The 18110-nt window shown below is 44.3% G+C and overlaps 1 protein-coding gene across 2 annotated transcripts in view; it reads right to left on the bottom strand.

The window, feature by feature from the left end:
• Positions 1-4545: 4545 nt before the first annotated feature.
• Positions 4546-18110, bottom strand: part of NUCB1 (nucleobindin 1) — a 29014-nt gene continuing 15449 nt past the window's right edge. The window contains exons 5-13 of one of the 2 annotated variants that reach the window (XM_073570904.1): positions 16711-16814; positions 15638-15823; positions 15419-15509; positions 15199-15257; positions 14620-14712; positions 12839-12928; positions 11743-11925; positions 11488-11608; positions 4546-10626 (exon numbers count right to left, since the gene is read on the bottom strand). In XM_073570904.1, the coding sequence (XP_073427005.1) occupies positions 10508-10626; positions 11488-11608; positions 11743-11925; positions 12839-12928; positions 14620-14712; positions 15199-15257; positions 15419-15509; positions 15638-15823; positions 16711-16814 (1046 nt within the window). In that variant the 3' untranslated portion in view covers positions 4546-10507. The remainder of the gene's footprint in view (positions 10627-11487; positions 11609-11742; positions 11926-12838; positions 12929-14619; positions 14713-15198; positions 15258-15418; positions 15510-15637; positions 15824-16710; positions 16815-18110) is intronic. The other variant, XM_073570905.1, reaches the window with a different exon arrangement.

Raw genomic sequence — 18110 nt, 5'->3', positions numbered from 1 at the left:
TGGAGTCGGTATAAAATGGACCGACTCCGACTCCTAAAATATATAATAAATTGGGTACAGTAATTCAATGCAGGATGTGCTGAATATTTTTTCATAGGAGTTTGGGAAAGTTATGAAATGTCCTATAAATGGCTGTTCTATTCCTGATCTAAGGCTACATTCACACACAGCGTTTTTCCTGTGTTTTTTGAGGATACGTTTTTCAGCTGCAAAAGCTGATCATCTTTTTAAAAAACCGCATCACCTGAAAGGTTTTTGAGCTCATAGATAATGTTTTCAATAGCAAAAGCAGATTAGAAATCTGCTCTATCTATCCATTTATCCATATCTGTCTATCCATATCGTATCTGTACCAAAAAGAATGAAAACCGGGTAGTACACCAATATATATTCTGTTCTATCTAAATATCTTGATTATTGGATCATAGAAATGATTAAATGTCTGAGGTTCACATTGTACTACAATAAATTTTTCACTTAAATATAAGCAATATGTGTGGGAGTCGGAGTCGTGGAGTCGGAGTCGGTGTAAGGGAAATTGAGGAGTCGGAGTCGCAGGTTTGGCTTACCGACTCCACAGCCCTGTACAAATCACAAATAGATTCCAATTTGCACTGCAGTCTCATCCCTCTCCTGAACCTGTTTAATAATCCCATGTTCCTGCCAGGAGTTACATCTCGAAACCACGTATGGTGGCAGCAGAATAAGCTAACTAGGCTACAAAATCTAACTACCCGCTTTAAGCTAATGTCAAAACAAGAGTTCATAGCAAAATATCAAGTCCCGAGGTCTGAGACATTCCGACTTGAACAAATTTTTCATTTTCTGCAAAGCCTAACGGTTGGTTCTTCAAACGTACAACCTACAACGTACGAATTAAAATGTCTATATGACCCATTGGGCAATGTCTCATATCTCATCTTTATTGTATATTTAACAAACCCAGAGATGGCTCGAAATTAAAGACCATGGAACAATGGGAGGCAGACCTACGAATCTCCCTCACACCTCAAAGGTGGTTCAGGTGTTATGAAAATATAATGAGGGGGGAGTATTCAAGTTTCACTTACTGAGACATCTCTTAAATTATTCTTTAGAATACACTATGTACCTAGCTTCCTGCATAATATTTACCATTCAGTCCCTGGCAATTGTTTTAGAGGGTGCACTGACGATGGAGATACTCTCCATATTTGGTGGACATGTCCGATAGTAAAGTCACTGTGGAAAAATGTAGTAAAATTAATTGATAATATCTTGGGTAGGAAACTACCTCTGTCACCGTCAGTTCTGCTGGGGGACAGACCAACCAATGCCAACAATAAAACTTGCCGTCTCGTTGATTTTATTGCTATGGCGACAAGAAACCACATAGCTAGCAGATGGAAAACCAGTGCACTCTCTTTAACACAGGTGAAGAATAGGGTCAATTTGATGTTATACGAGAAAATAGAAGCCATCAGATCTGATTCTTTCGATAACTTTCGAGGTATCTGGGACCCTTGGATTCAGGCACATAAAGACTATGATATTTCCAAAATGATATCTTTATATATTGGCATGGTAGTAGCTCCTTACAATTAGACTCTGAAACAGGTACACTGGCGCCCCACGTTTGTGTATCTCGCATTATCGACACTCACTTTGAACCCCCAACTTTCCCTCCCCATCCCATTAAGTCTAACTTAGTTGTGTTATAATTATTTTTCTACACATATGCTATAAGCAAAGATTTTGTAGTCAAGGATACCGTATGACTTTAAGTGCCTTTTTGTTCTATGTATTTCCCCCTGCGATGGGATCCTTGTACTTTAATATGAATGTATCTCATGTTAAATGATGCTTTCATTTCAATAAAACTGTTGAAACTAAAATTGTTTTTGTTGCATAAAAGCGCCAAAACACAAAAAAAATGACAAAATGAGGTACCGCTGTAATCGTACTGACCTGAAGAATAAAACCACTTTATCAATTTTACCGCACGCGGAACGGTGTAGACGCACCCCCCAAAAGAAATTCATGAAATGCTGGTTTTTGTTCATTCTGCGTCCCAAAAATCAAATTAAAAGCGATCAAAAAATGTCACGTGCCCGTAAATAGTATCAATAAAAACGTCAGCTCATCCCGCAAAAAATAAGACCTCACATGACTCGGTGGGTCAAAATATGGAAAAATTATAGCTCTCAAAATGTGGTGATGCAAAAACTATTTTTACAATAAAAAGCGTCTTTTAGCGTGCGACAGCCGCCAAACATAAAAACCCGCTATAAATAGTAAGTTAAACCCCCCATTACCACCCCCTTAGTTAGGGAAAAATAATAAAATAAAAAGAAAAATGTATTTATTTCCATTTTCCCATTAGGGCTAGGGTTAGGGCTGTGTTGGGGTTAGGGTGGGGGGGTTTCCACTGTTTGGGCACATCAAGTGCTCTACAAACACAACATGGCGTCTGATCTCAATTCCAGCCAATTTTGTGTTGAAAAAGTCAAATGGTGCTCCTTCCCTTCCAAGCTCTGCCACGCGCCCAAACAGCGTTTTACCCCCACATATGGGGTATCAGCCTACTCAGGACAAATTGCAAAACAACTTTTGGGGTCCAATTTCTCCTGTTACCCTTAGGAAAATAAAAAATTGGGGGCAAAAATATGATTTTTTTATTTTCACGCCCGGGCGTTATAAACTTCTGTGAAGCCCTTGGGGGTTCAAAGTGCTCACCACACATCTAGATAAGTTCCATGGGGGGGTCTAGTTTCCAAAATGGGGTCACTTGTGGGGAGACCATTCCATCAAAGTCTGCATTCCAAAACGTCACTACTTCCCTTCCGAGCCCCGACATGGGCCCATACAGTAGTTTTCTCCCACATATGGGGTATCAGGGTACTCAGGACAAATTGGACAACAACATTTGGGGTCCATTTTCTCCTGGTACCCTTGGAAAATAAAAAAAAATGGGGACTAAATGATCATGTTTGTGGAAAAAATACGATTTTTTTATTTTCACGCCCGGGCGTTATAAACTTCTGTGAAGCACTGGGGGGTTCAAAGTGCTCACCACGCATCTACATAAGTTCCTTGGGGGGTCTAGTTTCCAAAATGGGGTCACTTGTGGGTGGATTCCACTTTTTTGGTACATCAGGGGCTTTCCAAACGCGACATGGTGTCCGATCTCAATTCCAGCCAAAAAAGTCAAATGGCGCTGCTTCCCTTCTGAGCTCTGCCATGCGCACAAATAGTCGTTTACCCCCACATGTGGGGTATCAGCGTACTCAGGACAAATTGCACAATAACTTTTAGGGTCCTGTTACCCTATGGAAAATAAAAATTGGGGGTGAAAAGATCATTTTTGTGGAAAAAATATGATTTTTTAATTGTACCGCTGTACGTTATAAACTTCTGTGAAGCCTTTGTGGGTTGAAAGTTCTCACCACATATCTAGATAAGTTCCTTGGGGGGTCTAGTTTCCAAAATGGGGTCACTTGTGGGGGGTTTCCACTGTTTAGGTACATCAGGGGCTCTCCAAATGTGACATGGCGTCCGATCAGCATTCCAGCCAATTTTGCATTGAAAAAGTCAAACGGCGCTCCTTGCCTTCTGAGCTCTGCCATGCGCCAAAACAGTGGTTCCCCCCCACATATCAGGTATCATTGTACTCAGGACAAATTGCACAATAACTTTTCCAGTCCAATTTCTCCTTTTACCGTTGGTAAAATAAAAAAAATTTAACCTGAATTATTTTTGTGAAAAAAAAAAAAAATGAACATTTAACTTTAACTGTGAAGCACCTGAAGGGTTAATAAACTTCTTGAATGTGGTTTTGAGCACCTTGAGGGGCGCAGTTTTTAGAATGGTGTCACTTTTGGGTATTTTCTATCATATAGACCCCTCAAAGTGACTTCAAATGTGATGTGGTCCGTAAAATTAAAATGGTGTTGTAAAAATGAGAAATCGTTGGTCAACTTTTAACCCTTATAACTTCCTAACAAAAAAAAAAAGGGGGTTCCAAAATTGTGCTGATGTAAAGTAAACATGTGGGAAATGTTACTTAAGTTTTTTGTGTGCCGTATCTCTGTGATTTAAGGGCATAAAAATTCAAAGTTGGAAAATTGCGAAATTTTCAAAATTTTCGCCAAATTTCCGTTTTTTTCACAAATAAACGTAAGTTATATGAATGAAATGTTACCGCTAACATGAAGTACAATATGTCACGAGAAAACAATGTCAGAATCACCGGGATCCATGGAAGCGTTTCAGAGCTATTACCTCATAAAGGGACAGTGGTCAGAATTGTAAAAATTGGCCCAGTCATGAACGTGCAAACCACCCTTGGGGGTGAAGGGGTTAATGGATGCGATTAAGGAATCCCTAACAGGCAATCCCTGCATGTGTTGTGACTGTCAAACATCCATGAGACATACAGCTGAACATATTTCTTGAGCACGCCGAAGACACGTGGTAGCATATGAGCATGCTCGGATTACGCCTTATCCAAGCCCGTTTGCTCATCACCAGTAAGGACATATAAATCACTCATATGCTAAGAGCACGGACGTCTTCAACGTTACGTTTATTGAGTGGAAATAAAGTTCCTTAAGATAAAAGCTTATTACATGAAGTCATAAACAGCACATCTCTCGTCCGCCATGACCTGGAGCCTGAAACGTTACTGCCGGCGCCAGGCCTGGACGAAATATCCGGTAATCTCAAGTTATCTACCTCTGTAGCTTTTATTGATGAGAATTTACTATCGTTTGTCCCTTGGTCTCAGTCATTTTAAAGTCATGTTCACATGTCCCTGATGCTTTTTTTTTCTTAAATTTCTGCCACAGTTTTTCAAAATTGGCAAAGTTGTCATGTGTATCGCGTTTTCAAAAAAGAAAAAAAACAGGATTTTTAGTTGCTTACCGTAAAATCTGTTTCTCTGAGCCTTCATTGGGGGACACAGAAACCATGGGTGTATGCTGCTGCTGCTAGGAGGCTGACACTATGCAGAAAAAAGTTAGCTCCTCCTCCGCAGTGTACACCCCACCGACAGGAAGTAGGATGATCAGTTAGTGAGAAAGCAGTAGGAGAAGCAATCTGTAAATGAGATAAAAACCACAGAAAACAGAAATCCATACTGTAACAATATCATACAGTAAACCGAGCTGTTCAACTTGGGAGGGTGCTGTGTCCCCCAATGAAGGCTCAGAGAAACAGATTTTACGGTAAGCAACTAAAAATCCTGTTTTCTCTATCGCCTTATTGGGGGACACAGAAACCATGGGACGTCCCAAAGCAGTCCTCAAGGGGAGGGAACAGCAAATAACTCGATCAGGACGAGGGAGTCACCCTCGTCACCTGCAAGGTCACCTGCGAGGTCTTCTTTACCCCGACCGGCACTTGCCGAAGCTAGGCATGGGTTGTGAAAAACCTTATGGACCTGTGGAGGACATAGCACCGCACTGCAGAGATGCCAGACAAAGGCCCAAAGAGTACCGCTGGGAGGACACCCACTGCCTGGGCAGGGTGCATCGTACTGAAAAGAACACAGTCCTTCCTGAGCCAGCAACCCTACTAATGTCGACCAGAAGATTCCGAGATCCAACGCTGACCTGGAGACCAGAGGACCTCTATACTTCAAGCCTGAGCTTGATAAGTACCGTTTGTTGTGGCCAGGTAGCCTGATGAGAGAGCGCCACAAAGAAAAATCTGAGGCGGCCGAAAGAAAGGAAATCCAGAATGATGGAGAGTGGACCACTGATCCACAGGAAGAGCACCACAGCTGGTACAGAGTCCGTGAGACCCTAGGAGTGGTGGAGACCCTGAAAAGGGAAGGCTACCCCAACTGAAAGGAAAATGAACCCGTCCATTGCAAAGCAGATATCGCCAAAGCCCTGAAGAAATCAGGACCTGGATAAGGGCTTCATGGAAAAAAACATACGATTCACAGGAGGCAAATGCTGAACGAAGAAAAATTCTCTTCCTGAGAAAAACAAGGATGAATTCAATCCTAGATCCCGAAAAGGCACGCTGAGGAAAATGCGCTGAAGAACGACAGGGTGCAGTCTGAGGAAGGAGAGCGCTTGTCCTTCCGGTGACCCTCTCAATAATTTGGCCTGTTGGAGGCACCCGGAAGGAACGGAAGTTGGTGTGAAACTGAAAGCCAAGTGGACCCCTAGATGGGAACGATTAGGCGAAAACCAAGGTCCCTATGCAAGAAAAATCATTAGGACAGTGAAGCCGGTCATATCTCCTGACCGGCCTCCGGGAAGAATGCTCTAATGAGCAAGCTAGGCCACGTGTCTATAGAACCTTGCAACACGGGTTGAGACTAAGGCAGGTCACGATATAGCGGCGGGTGGTTTGAAGGTTGACCTTGCCAACTACTGTGTGAATTCGCCATTGGTATCCCTGAGGGATGCACTTCTGAGAGAGGAAGGACCGTAGTAGAAGACTTGGAACCGGAGGGTTCGTAGTCGCAGAAGTAGTCAAGTTTGCAAAACGCTCGGGAGAAAAGATATACCGAGGCGTCCCCTTGTTTGGAAACGGCTGAAATCCGTTCTGTGAGAAAATGGCAAGACCTGAGAGCAGGGCACTGAGAACCTGCTAAAGAGTCGAACACTGAAAACGTACTGAACGGAACCTGGGGATAACCTGGATCCCATCGCCGCGATGTTGGCTCAGGATGGCTATGGAGAGACAACTGATTGCTCGACTAAGCCGGTAGGACGAAGACTACTGGATGACCTTGGAGACTGAGATCAAAGGGAAGATAACCCAGCCTACAGGGATGAGGGTGGATATTGAAAACTAGTCCAGCTGGACTTAGAAAAGAGATTAGTCGAGCAAGGAACGTCCATGTGTAAGGAAGGTTGGCTCTAGGTAGATTAAATAGACACCCGAAGACAACTAGGCTGACGAAAGGCAGGTCCATCCGTATGACGAAGTAGACGACCAAATCCATACTGGACCCTCTAGAGCAGGGAGGGAATTGCGGTGTGTAGACCCGCTTGCCTAAGTCTAAGAAAAGAAGCGCTCGAGGATAACGTGGAAAAGATACAATTGTAGCTGAAGGAAGAAACGCGTTATCACCAGACTTATCCTTGGATACAAGACTGGAGCAGCTTTTACTCTGGTTGATGCTTGCGCAGAGTCAGATCCCACTCCTGTCTGAGGTGGGATACTCTTTCCCGTCACGGTCAGAAGTCCCATGCCTGCGCTGCCGGAGGCTTTACCTGGCATCTGTAAGAAAGAATTGGTAAGTTCCGACAGATAAATAGCTTAGGCATTGTGGTAGCCTGAAGGCCCTTAGGACAGACTAGGACCTGTAAACTACTATTGGCCAAACCTAAAGATAGGCGTAACACTTAGGGTCCAGAGCATGCCGCAGACAAATCGCGATCCACCGTACCTGACACGAGAGTGTGTGACCCACCTGAAGGTGGAGTATCCAGTTATGTTGCTACCGAGATCCACTCTGTGGTACAGAGATCTGCTCCGTCTGAACATGGTAATGCTTACGTTTAACTTGTAACAAACCACAGATGTTATTAAAAATGAAATATGCATCTGAAAGGTGCGTTTGACTCACCTGGAAGCGGCCTGTAACCGCAGCTGCAGCCCGTCAGGCGCAATAAATGCCGAAAGGGGAGGGGCGGCGTGGAGGCCCGAAAAAGTCTGGAACTATCCCCTGGATCCTCCCAGAAAGGTAGTCGGGTGCGGGGGGAAGCGGTGGGGCGGGAGCCCCACGCCGAGGAGAGTAGGCTGCTGCCCACCGTCGCCTATACTGCTGAGTAGGGAACCAGCTGAGGGGAGCCTGGAGCACACAGCACTCGGCGAGGAAAGGTGAGGGAATTGCCAACCTCGGCAGGGAATAAGCTCCCCACATGAGCGGCCGGAGAGCAGCCAGGGATAGGGGAGGGCTTTCCTCTTCTTTGCCTATCTTCTTACGTTTACCTCTTTCCCGGTGTCAGACGTCCGGAAACCTGTTGCAGGACGTCACGTCTCATCCAACTAACAGGCTCTGGTGGGCGAGTAGGTGGGAGACGAAGGGCCAGGACCAAGTCTGTATCACCTAAGCACGCTTCTGTGCTAGGGGTTTGGGTCCTGCCGGCTAGACATATGAGGATACGGGGTGGCAGTACACGCCGTACTCATAGTCTCTTTGTGGGAGTACAGCTGTGACCTTTCACACTGTATCCCTCCTGGTACCTGAAAAGGAACGACGCACACTGAGGTAGATAAGGGTCTAATGAAAGACCCGTGTCCACCTCCTACTGACACTAAGGCCTCTTTCACACTTCCGTTTTTTACAATCAGTCACAATCCGCCAGGTTTTGAAAAAAAACGGATCCTCAAATTTTTTTTGAGGATCCGTTTTTTCCCATTGACTTGCATTAATGGCGGATTGATGTCCGTTGCATCCGTTTTTTGTGAGGATCCGCCAAAAGTTGCTGTCCGTCACCATCCTCAAAAATTTCAAAACGGAGCTTGTAACGTTTTTTTCTCTGGCGGATCCTGCAAACACTGATTTAACTATTTCTTTCTGGGTGCCGGACAAAACAAAAAAATTCTCTCTCTCTCTCTCTCTGGCATCCGCTTGTCCGCCTTTTTGGCGGATTAGAACTGATGCAAAAAACTGAAGTGTGAAAGAGGCCTAAGCTAAACTGATCATCCTACTTCCTGTCGGTGGGGTGTACACTGCAGAGGAGGAGCTAACTTTTTTCTGCATAGTGTCAGCCTCCTAGTGGCAGCAGCATACACCCATGGTTTCTGTGTCCCCCAATAAGGCGATAGAGAAAAACACTGCGAACACAGCCAAAGACTATGTACATACAGAAGGTGCATATTTTGAAGCAGTAATCCAATACATGTAATAAAACACTGCAAAAAAAAATTGACCATGGCGCGCAGCAGTGTAAAACCGACACAATCTTGGCATAGGCTCATTTATTTTTATTTTCTTAACCACTTCAGAGTGTGGAGGGCATGAAGCAGTTAATTAGTTTAACATGTTCATTCTCTATAGTCAAAAGTATATTAAAAAAAAAAAAAAAAAAAAAAAAAGAAGAGGTAGAGTCGCTCAGGGAAAATTTTGGTGGCTGCGCTGTTGGAATTAAACACTGTGCAGTGAGTTTTTTTTTTTGTTTCTTGGATGGGGGGTAAAAAACTAAAATCCTCCTCCCAAACACAATCTTGTGGGCAAGCCACTTTGCTGTACATACGAGTTTTTGCTTTTCTTGAAAAACTTTTGAAACACAGCAGGTGGGGGGGGAAAAAAAAAAAAAAAAAAAAAAAGGACATGTTTTCTAGATAGAATCTGCTCCAAATGAGGCTCTGTCCAAGAAAAAGGATGCAAAAAAATCAGTCCTGTGTGGACGTGACCGGAGTGGGGTCTCCGCAGGAAGCCCGCTACATATTTTGGCTGATCCACACATTAAAGCAGAGGACTAGCTCTAGTGAAGGACAATGGGGCAGCAATCTAAGATCAGCCGCGCAAATGCACAAGAGTTTTATTAGGACATGTGAACACTCCCCTAAGAGACGTATTAGGCATTTGTATGAAGCCTGTGGCCAGAAACCGTTCACCGGTGGTCCCGCACTGTTCGAGATCTCTGGAAAATGTGCTAGAAAACACAAACCACAAGGGGTGTATACTGGCGCTGGCTGTATCAACGGAGGCCATAGAAATGTAATTCTAAGAGGGAGCTGGAGGCGTCTGGCACCATGTTTCGGGCTGGACTGAGTCTACATATTACAGCCCAAAACACATTGCAACAAAGAAGTCTGCAGCGCAGACTACTGATATAGGTGTACCTACATAATGTGAGGAACTCGACATAAGGGGATTTATCTGGTCACTATGCCGTATACCCTACTGCATCTAAGGACTGGGGGGTTATTAGATACACTGACGCAAGAGACAATCTCGCACTCTTTTCTCACTTTGGAAGAGTGGAAAAGGCAAAATATTAATGGACCAGTAGTCATCAGAAACATGGTGCCCATCTGTGCAGCTTAAAGGGCGCGGGTGCTCGTTCATTGAGGAAGTAGGAAGATGGGGGGCAACTACTTGGCGGTTCACCCCACCATGTCCCACTTGACACAAATAATTACTAGATGGGGATTACTACATCTTTACTGGATGCTGGATACATTATACACGCCGGAGAGGCAGAGACACAATGTAACTACAGCACCGATCCAATACAAATATACTGTACATAGATGGGTGGCATCCACTGCATGATGAAAACAGAAAAAGGTGCTTCTCCAGGGTACGACCCACCTAACGCCTCACAGTCTTTCGTTATTTTTTTCTGTTTTGTTTCTTTTTAAGTTTGTTTTTTGAAAACAAGAAGCCCGATTCCCAATGTGAGAGATTTACCCAGAGGTCGATTGCACATCCCTTTGACTTTGAAATTCGGGAGAACAGAGGATACAGAGTGGAGACCCCAAGATGGAGGTGACCGATCCGTGTGTCCCTGAAGCATTTCCCCCTCCTTTGGGTCTCTTTAACTTCCTACTGTTAGACTTGCTGAACCTGATGTTCCTGGGAAGCCGCTGAATCTTTCATATCTGGGTGGGCCGCATCTCCTGGAGGTCCTGGATGAACGTCTGACACATGGTGGGCTTCTTCTGGTTTATCTGTGAACACAGGTCACACAATTGTGGCGGCTGAGAGGACGATGCGTGTATCCATTACATATGACAAAAAGGTAGGACACTGACCCACCCTTATACATTACAGGTGTTTTCAAAGTGCTGCCGGCCACTTTTGTATCAGAGGATTGGACATGCTGAAATTCAACAAATCCAATCATTTTTTTCCCCCTTAGGTGTAACCCTATAGGCTTTGCTATAGCAATAAAAAAAAGTGGGAAAAAAAATCCAAAAAATGGAATATAAAAAAAACCCAAAAGAAAACAAACAAACATGTAAATACTTTTTATAAGCCTTAAAAACAAAAAACCTGAGAGGTCTTCATTATCACTGTGCTTTGGAGTAAGAGGTGCCAAATTCCATTGTTTAACAGGGGTTTACGGGTTCACAAAATTCCTTGACCCTCTTCGCAGCCATTTGTGTAAAAAAATATAACAAAAATAAAATTATATGATTAATAATATATATTATATATTTTATTATACATATTTATTATAATAAAATATACAATAATAATATCTATATATTTATCATATATAAATATAATAATAATAGGCTTTATTCAACCTCCTCAGGTCAACCAGTGTGTTGTTTTGAACTACCAGTTTTAGTACATCAACATCCATTAAGGTAATTGTGAATTAATCTTTGCGACTGCTTGGTGGGACATTATACCTATATTACAGCCTAGTTTATTTTTTTATATTAACCCTTTTGTGATCCAGGACGTGTATTTGCGGCAGGGCACCTGTCAGGTGCTCTCAGTTAGTACCAATGGTATTAGTTTATAATTACAAACTAGGGGGGGCCTATGTGGTATTTCGGTCTTGCCATGTAATTACATACCTTGTACAACGGCTCCTTCTGGTACTTGAGCCTGGAACTTCAGTTCCCCATCGAGTCCAGCAGCGGGCGCTCCGGGGGCTTCAGCCTGCTGCGACTTCTTCTGCTCCATCTGGATTACAGCCTTAAAAGAAAAATGTGGATTCTTAATCGTATACCGTCACCTCCAACCATGTTATCCAATCCAAACCCCATCAGATGTCTCAGTCCACCTGTGCATTAGACATCTTGGTGGTCTGCCTGGTGCTGGATGCCCACCTCGTTACGTACCTGCTGGTACTCCTTCTTTTGAGCGTCCAGCTCTATCTGCCTCTGCTGAAGGACTTCATGCTCTTTCCGCAGCTCCTCAGCTCGCTGAATTAAGGCAGCTTCCTGAGTGGCCAGCTCCTGCTCAAACCTGCGCAGCTCATCCTCTGTGTAAATCTGGGACTCGTCCACAGTCTTAAGAAAAAAGAAAGAAGATGGTCGGCGGTGATCTATGTGATGCACTTATAGGGGCAGTCCGAACTGGATATTGGTGAAATCACCACCATAATTATGGGAGCGAGCGTGCATATACCAACATGAATCCTGTGCAGATTCTTGATAACCCAGTATTGCTGTAGGCGACGTATTCATCAAGCTTTATTAATTGCGCATATTTTGTGTTTATCATGATTTTTGCAAATAGGTTTCATTAAAAATTTTGCTTTGTTTTCCATTCTTTCCCTGAGTTAACTGAGAATCCATCAGTGAGCCTCTTCTGATGGAAGTTTCTAAGTCTTATCTGTTATGTTTTGAGCTTGATCAGCTGCTTTATGACCGCATCACAGTTTAACTTTGATGTGGTCCGTAATCATTATATCTGCTCCGGAAATATGGATCAACGCCTCAACAGAATGAGCTCACTGATGGATTATTATGTGACTCATTCTGCATACAATGCATAAGCTATTTACGGCAACTGGGGCAATTTTTTTAATGAAACCCAATAGCAAGAATATTTTTTCTGTTACCCGAAATTACATGTACTTAAAGGTTTTGTCCACTTTTCAGGAAAACGGGCCCTAAACTCTGTAAAGTGCCTAAAATAAGAATCTTAGCAGGTACACACCCAAACTGGGTCTAAAGCTTCCTCTGTCTGCACTGAATACACAGGGACACTCTGCTGAATTGAGCGTGCATATGTATGAGGAGGTTGGGGGAAATAGCTGGACGAGAAGTGAACGACAGCTATTAATGGTGTATGTGCTCCTTTAATTTTCTCCTTTCATTACCCATTTCAGTCCTTCTTCCTAAACCGGACACCTCAAGGGCCTCTCCTAGGGATTCACCATCAATGTCTTAATCCAGAAGTCCCAATTTACATCCTCACCTCCCATCCTCCGGCCTCATTAAACTCTTTCCTCTCTGTAGATTTCAAGAACTCTTCCAGAGTCACCAAGCGATCGTGATTCGAGTCCACCTAGAAAAGAAGAAATCCAGTTTTACTAAGTTAAACAACTCTCACCAAAGATTACTTATTGTTTCATTACTTCTGGACAACACAGATACTTTATATGTCCGGGCAGCCCTCACTATACTCTGCACTGACGTTCTAAAATGTCAGTTCAGAGTAAGGGTGCTTTCACACTGCGTTCTGTTTCCCTGTCACGGCATACGTCCGAAATACCCTGCGGTCCGGACGCATTCTCCGATGAAGCCATAGACTGCAATGGTGATGGCAGAGCAAACGAGCTCTCTTCTGGGCATTATTTTCGGGAGTGTACTCATACAGGAGGCGAACATTCAGATGTAGTAAACTGCACCTGAGTGTCCGCCTCCTGTAGGCATATAGCCCCGAAAAAAGCGCCTGGCAGAGCGCATGTTCGCTCTGCTGTCACCACTACAGTCTATGGCTTTGTCGGAGAATGCATCCGGACCTTAGATGGGGGCATAGAATCCAATGTGAAAGGACCCTAAACCGCTTATGTGCGTATGGGGAGCTGGCTGTCAGTCACAACCAGACTCCCCATAGAGAAGGCAGAAATGGTTTATTACTCACTCTCACTTCCTGAGTGTGCTATACACAGCACAGAATACAGATTCGGAAACACTAGATGGAAAACCTCTACTTAAAGGAATGTAAAAAAAAATACTATTAAAATGCAGGTTCATCTGCAAGTTAATAGCATTCAAAAGTCGTTGAACTGAAAGTCTGGTTTCCGGGAGGAAACAAACTTATTCTTCCCGGCAACCTCTGGCCTTCAGTCAGAGACACGGCCAATGCGACTTCAGTCATTAACCACGCCCTGGCACCAATTGACAAGACAACCGGTTTGGCACCGATGCACTACCGGGCCAAAGGAATAGTTTTCCCAAGTAGTGACGGCCCTTAAGTATGTATAGGATTTTCTAATTTCCTGTCTTGGAGCAGAGATCATGAAAATTGTGATGTTTTATTTTAAAGCTCCATAACTTTGCATTATACAATGACTAGTCTTTAGGCCAACTGCACATGTTCAGCATCCATAGTCTGAGTACGGACTGAGATGTCGGGCCTGGCAGGAGAAGGTCTCCTGACCTAAACGGAGAACCATCATAAGTTTAGATGAGACCGGCGAGTTTGGGTAAAGAGACCTACGACTGATGCGGACATGGCAGTCTGTTCTCGGTTAGGCTAGGTTCACATTGCGTTAGAGCATCCGTTTAATGGATCCGTTAAATGGATGCGCTAACGCTGATGTCATTTTTGACATCTTTAGTGGCCTAGCGCCAACGGTATGCGTTAACGCTAGGTAGCGCTCAGGTACCATGCGCTACCTAGCGTTAGCCTATACAGTTCTATGCACAGCTAACGGGTCCGTTCGCTGTGTGTTACTGCCAACGCACCCAAAAACGCTGCAAGCAGCGTTCGATGGTGCGTCATGAATAAACGCATACATTCTAACGCATGTAGGTTTTAGCATGTGCAAGGCTAGTTTCACACTAGCGTTCTCGGGCGCAGCGCAGGGCCGCCGCTAAGCCCCGCCCCTGGCCGTGCCCCCTCCGGTCAGTTCCTCCTCTGATCGCATGACACTGCATGCGATCACCGTACCCTATAATTAGCATTGGGGTTGAGTATATTAATCAAGAGTCTCCCCAATCCCTTTAATGGCATATTTCAAACCTCCATACATTTTTCATGACGTGCTCTCTCATCCGCAGCCTCTCTTCTTCCATTTCCACCATGTCATCTTCTTCATTTTTTGGGTCATAGACTTTCTCCAGCTAAAGGCAAAATCCACAAAACATTATTCATATTATCTATTAAGTCAGAAATAAGTCCACTCCAGTGCTGGTATAAGAGGTTGTAAGAGATGAGAAAAAAAAGCTAATCCTTTTTTTCCCCCTTCTCCCAGAATAGTGTCACTTTTAATCATAGACGCTGTCTTGTATTGCTGGTATGAATCGATTCTCAGGACCCAGTCGGTCCATTGCCTATGTAAGTGATCAGTGATCTGTGGCCGCTTGGTCGGGAGCGCCGAGAATCTCCTCCTACCTTCCGGCATCCCGACATCAGTGACTCTGCTTTTGATTAGCCAGCCTGGCGAGACATCACATGTGCATAACTCTGCAGCGATAACATAGTGCCAGGCTGGCTAATCAAAAGAGTCACGGATCCCAGAAAGTAGGAGGAGAATCTCAAGGGTCTCATCCAACAACCACAGAGTACTGACGTGGCCGGTGGTCATTTGGAATATGCCATTAGATTACCTCCTTAGTGAAGAGCGCCTCCAGCTCTTGCTCGTCCAGAACACCGTCTCCATTGGTATCTGAAAAAAAAAAAATTAGAGATGAGAAGAATGTGGAATTTCACACGTTGATGAGGAACTCTCCGTGTACACAGTCTACACGCTATATACCATGGACTAGAAGAATCCCACACACTTCTGCGTCCTCGGTCATGATATAAATGTGATCAGACGAGACTTACCGTGTAACTTGAAGAATGTTTTTGGGTTGAAATCAATGGGGTCTAGCCCATCCGTCTCTTCCCAGACTTCCTTCAGTTGATCTTTACTTCCCTGGTGAAAAGGATGGAGCAGATCAGACACATTGAATAATAAAAACTACTAAATGTGTACATACACCTTAGATAGAGGGTCGTTTGTTCAATCGACAGCTGGATGACCCAAACATGAAGTGCACTTACTGGTACATTAACTTTTGGGTGCTCCCTGTGTTTTTTCTTCATCTCTTCGTAGTGCGCTTCCTCCATTCTCCGTTTATCCTCATCCAGGGACTTCAGATACTCTCGCCTCTCGTGTTCCTTCATCATCTCGTAACGTTTGAACTCTTCATGATGAGCAGCATCATAGTTCTCCAGATCTTTGGTGGCCTGAGCAAAATAAGCAGAATTCACATTACATTCTCGCTTCAGTTTTTTTTTTTCCTAATAGGGAATACTGGATCTTTTGACTGATCTCCACCTGCTCTCCTCACATCTGTCCGTTACAAACTGAAGTATGCTCCAATCCTCACTATTATGCTTTTGTAATATTCTGGCTAGAAAGCACAATTACTTTGAAGGCTATGGACATCTCTAACACAGAACTAAAATGCTTTTAACATATTAGTGATCCAAGTTTCAGATTTTTTTTTTTTTTGAGTGAGCATCTCTCCCTGTAACATAGGCTAAATGGGAGCTCTGTGTGTCTCCTAGTAACAGGCTGGATGTGAGCTTTATATGTCTCTCCCAGTAATATAGGCCGGATGTGAGCTTTGTGTGTCCCTCCCAGTAATATAGGCTGGATATGAGGTCTGTGTTTGTATCCCTGTGATATAGGCTGGATGTGAGCTCTGGGTGTCTTTCCCTAATATAGGCTGGATGTGAGCTGTGTGCGTCTCCCCGTGTAATATAGGGTGGATGTGAGTATTGTGTGTCTCTCCCAGTAATGTAGGCTGGATTAGGAAGCAAGCAAAAATTTTGTCCTAAAGTGGATGTAGCTTTAAATACAGAGCTCGGTTACTCACAAAGTCTTGGCAAAACCCCAACTGGTGGGCACAGACAATTTCCTTCTAGTCACTGCTAAAGTGATCTTATAAGATGATGAAAATGATTGTTGAGGGTCCAACAACTGGGGCACTCACCAACCATGTGACTTTTTTCCTGCACAGCAATGCTCCTGGTCACCCAATTAATCATTAAGTCTTTATGAAATGGTCTCAGAATAGAAATAGACAACCCCGTATTTTACAGGTCCAATCATGGATGATCTTACTTACAGTTTGAATGAGCAACTCCAAATCCCGGGCCTCAAATGTATGTTGGTTCTGAGGGTCCAAATGCTCGAACTGTTTCAGCAGAGCAGAGTGATCAATCTGTACATCTAGGAGCGAAAAATAGAGATTTTTGTGTACTCACCGTAAAATCCTTTTCTCCCAGCCAATCATTGGGGGACACAGAGACAGTGGGTGTTATGCTGCTGGCCACTAGGAGGACACTAAGTAAACCAGAAAAAAAGTTAGCTCCTCCCCTGCAGTATACACCTTCTCGCTGGCTGAGATTTCTCCAGTTCGGTGAAAAAAACAGTAGGAGCATAAACCGTCAATAATAACCATAACTAAGTCAAAGCCTAAGAATGCTACAGTGAGCCAATAGGCTAAACAGGGTGGGTGGTGTGTCCCCCAATGATTGGCTCGGAGAAAAGGATTTTATAGTGAATACACAAAAATCCCTATTTCTCCTACGCCTCACTGGGGGACACAGACAGTGGGACATCCTAAAGCAGTCCCTGGGTGGGGAGCATACATCTGCTAATACTCCATGTACCACTAAGTCAACACTGAGGTACTGCCTATTGCAGCTTGCGTCTGCAGAGCGCTGCATCCGCAGTGGACTGAGGATGAATTAGGCAATGTTTGTAAAGGTATGCAGGCTGGATCAAGTCACAGCCTTGCAGACAGGCCTGAGAATGAATTTGGTAATGTTTTGTAAAAAGTATGCAGACTGGACCAAGTCGCAGCCTTGCAGACCTGTTCTGCCGAGGCCTGATGCCGAATGGCCGAAGAGACGCCCACTGACCGGGTAGAGTGCGCCTTAATCCCCACTGGGACATGCGCATTCCTGATACGGTAGGACTCCTGAATCGCCACGCGAATCCACCTGGCTAGCGTTGCTATTGCTATGGCTAGACCCTTCCTATGCCCCTCTGGAAGCATGAACAGGGCATCTGACTTGTGGAAAGGGAGCCATCCACGAGAAGTACCTTCTCAGTGCCCTAACCACATCCAGGGTGTGGAGGGCCTTCTCAATACGATGGACTGGCTCCGGACAAGAAGAAAGGCAAAACAATTTCCTCGTTGAGATGGAAAGAGGAGACGACCTTGGGCAGGAAGGATGGGGACGTCCTGAGAACTACTTTTTCCTTATGAAAATTCAGGAACGGAGAACGGCAGGACAGGGCTGCCAATTCCAAAACTCATCTGATTGACGTAATTGCCACTAGAAAGACCACCTTCCAAAAGAGGACAGATAGTGACACGTCCTGCAGCGGTTAGCCTCCTGTAAGGCCCCGAGAACCAGGTTAAGGTCCCATGATTCCAATGGCCTTCTATAAGGAGGCGCCACATGGGAAACTCTCTGAATGAACGTCTTGACCTGAAGTTTGGTGGCAAATTTGCGT

The sequence above is a fragment of the Dendrobates tinctorius genome, unplaced genomic scaffold, assembly GCF_039654945.1.
Source record: "Dendrobates tinctorius isolate UK_male_01 unplaced genomic scaffold, ASM3965494v1 ptg000028l, whole genome shotgun sequence".
Classification (NCBI taxonomy): Eukaryota; Metazoa; Chordata; class Amphibia; order Anura; family Dendrobatidae; genus Dendrobates; species Dendrobates tinctorius.
The sequence above is the reverse complement of the archived record's forward strand: the minus strand, read 5'-3'. Positions and strand labels throughout refer to the sequence as shown.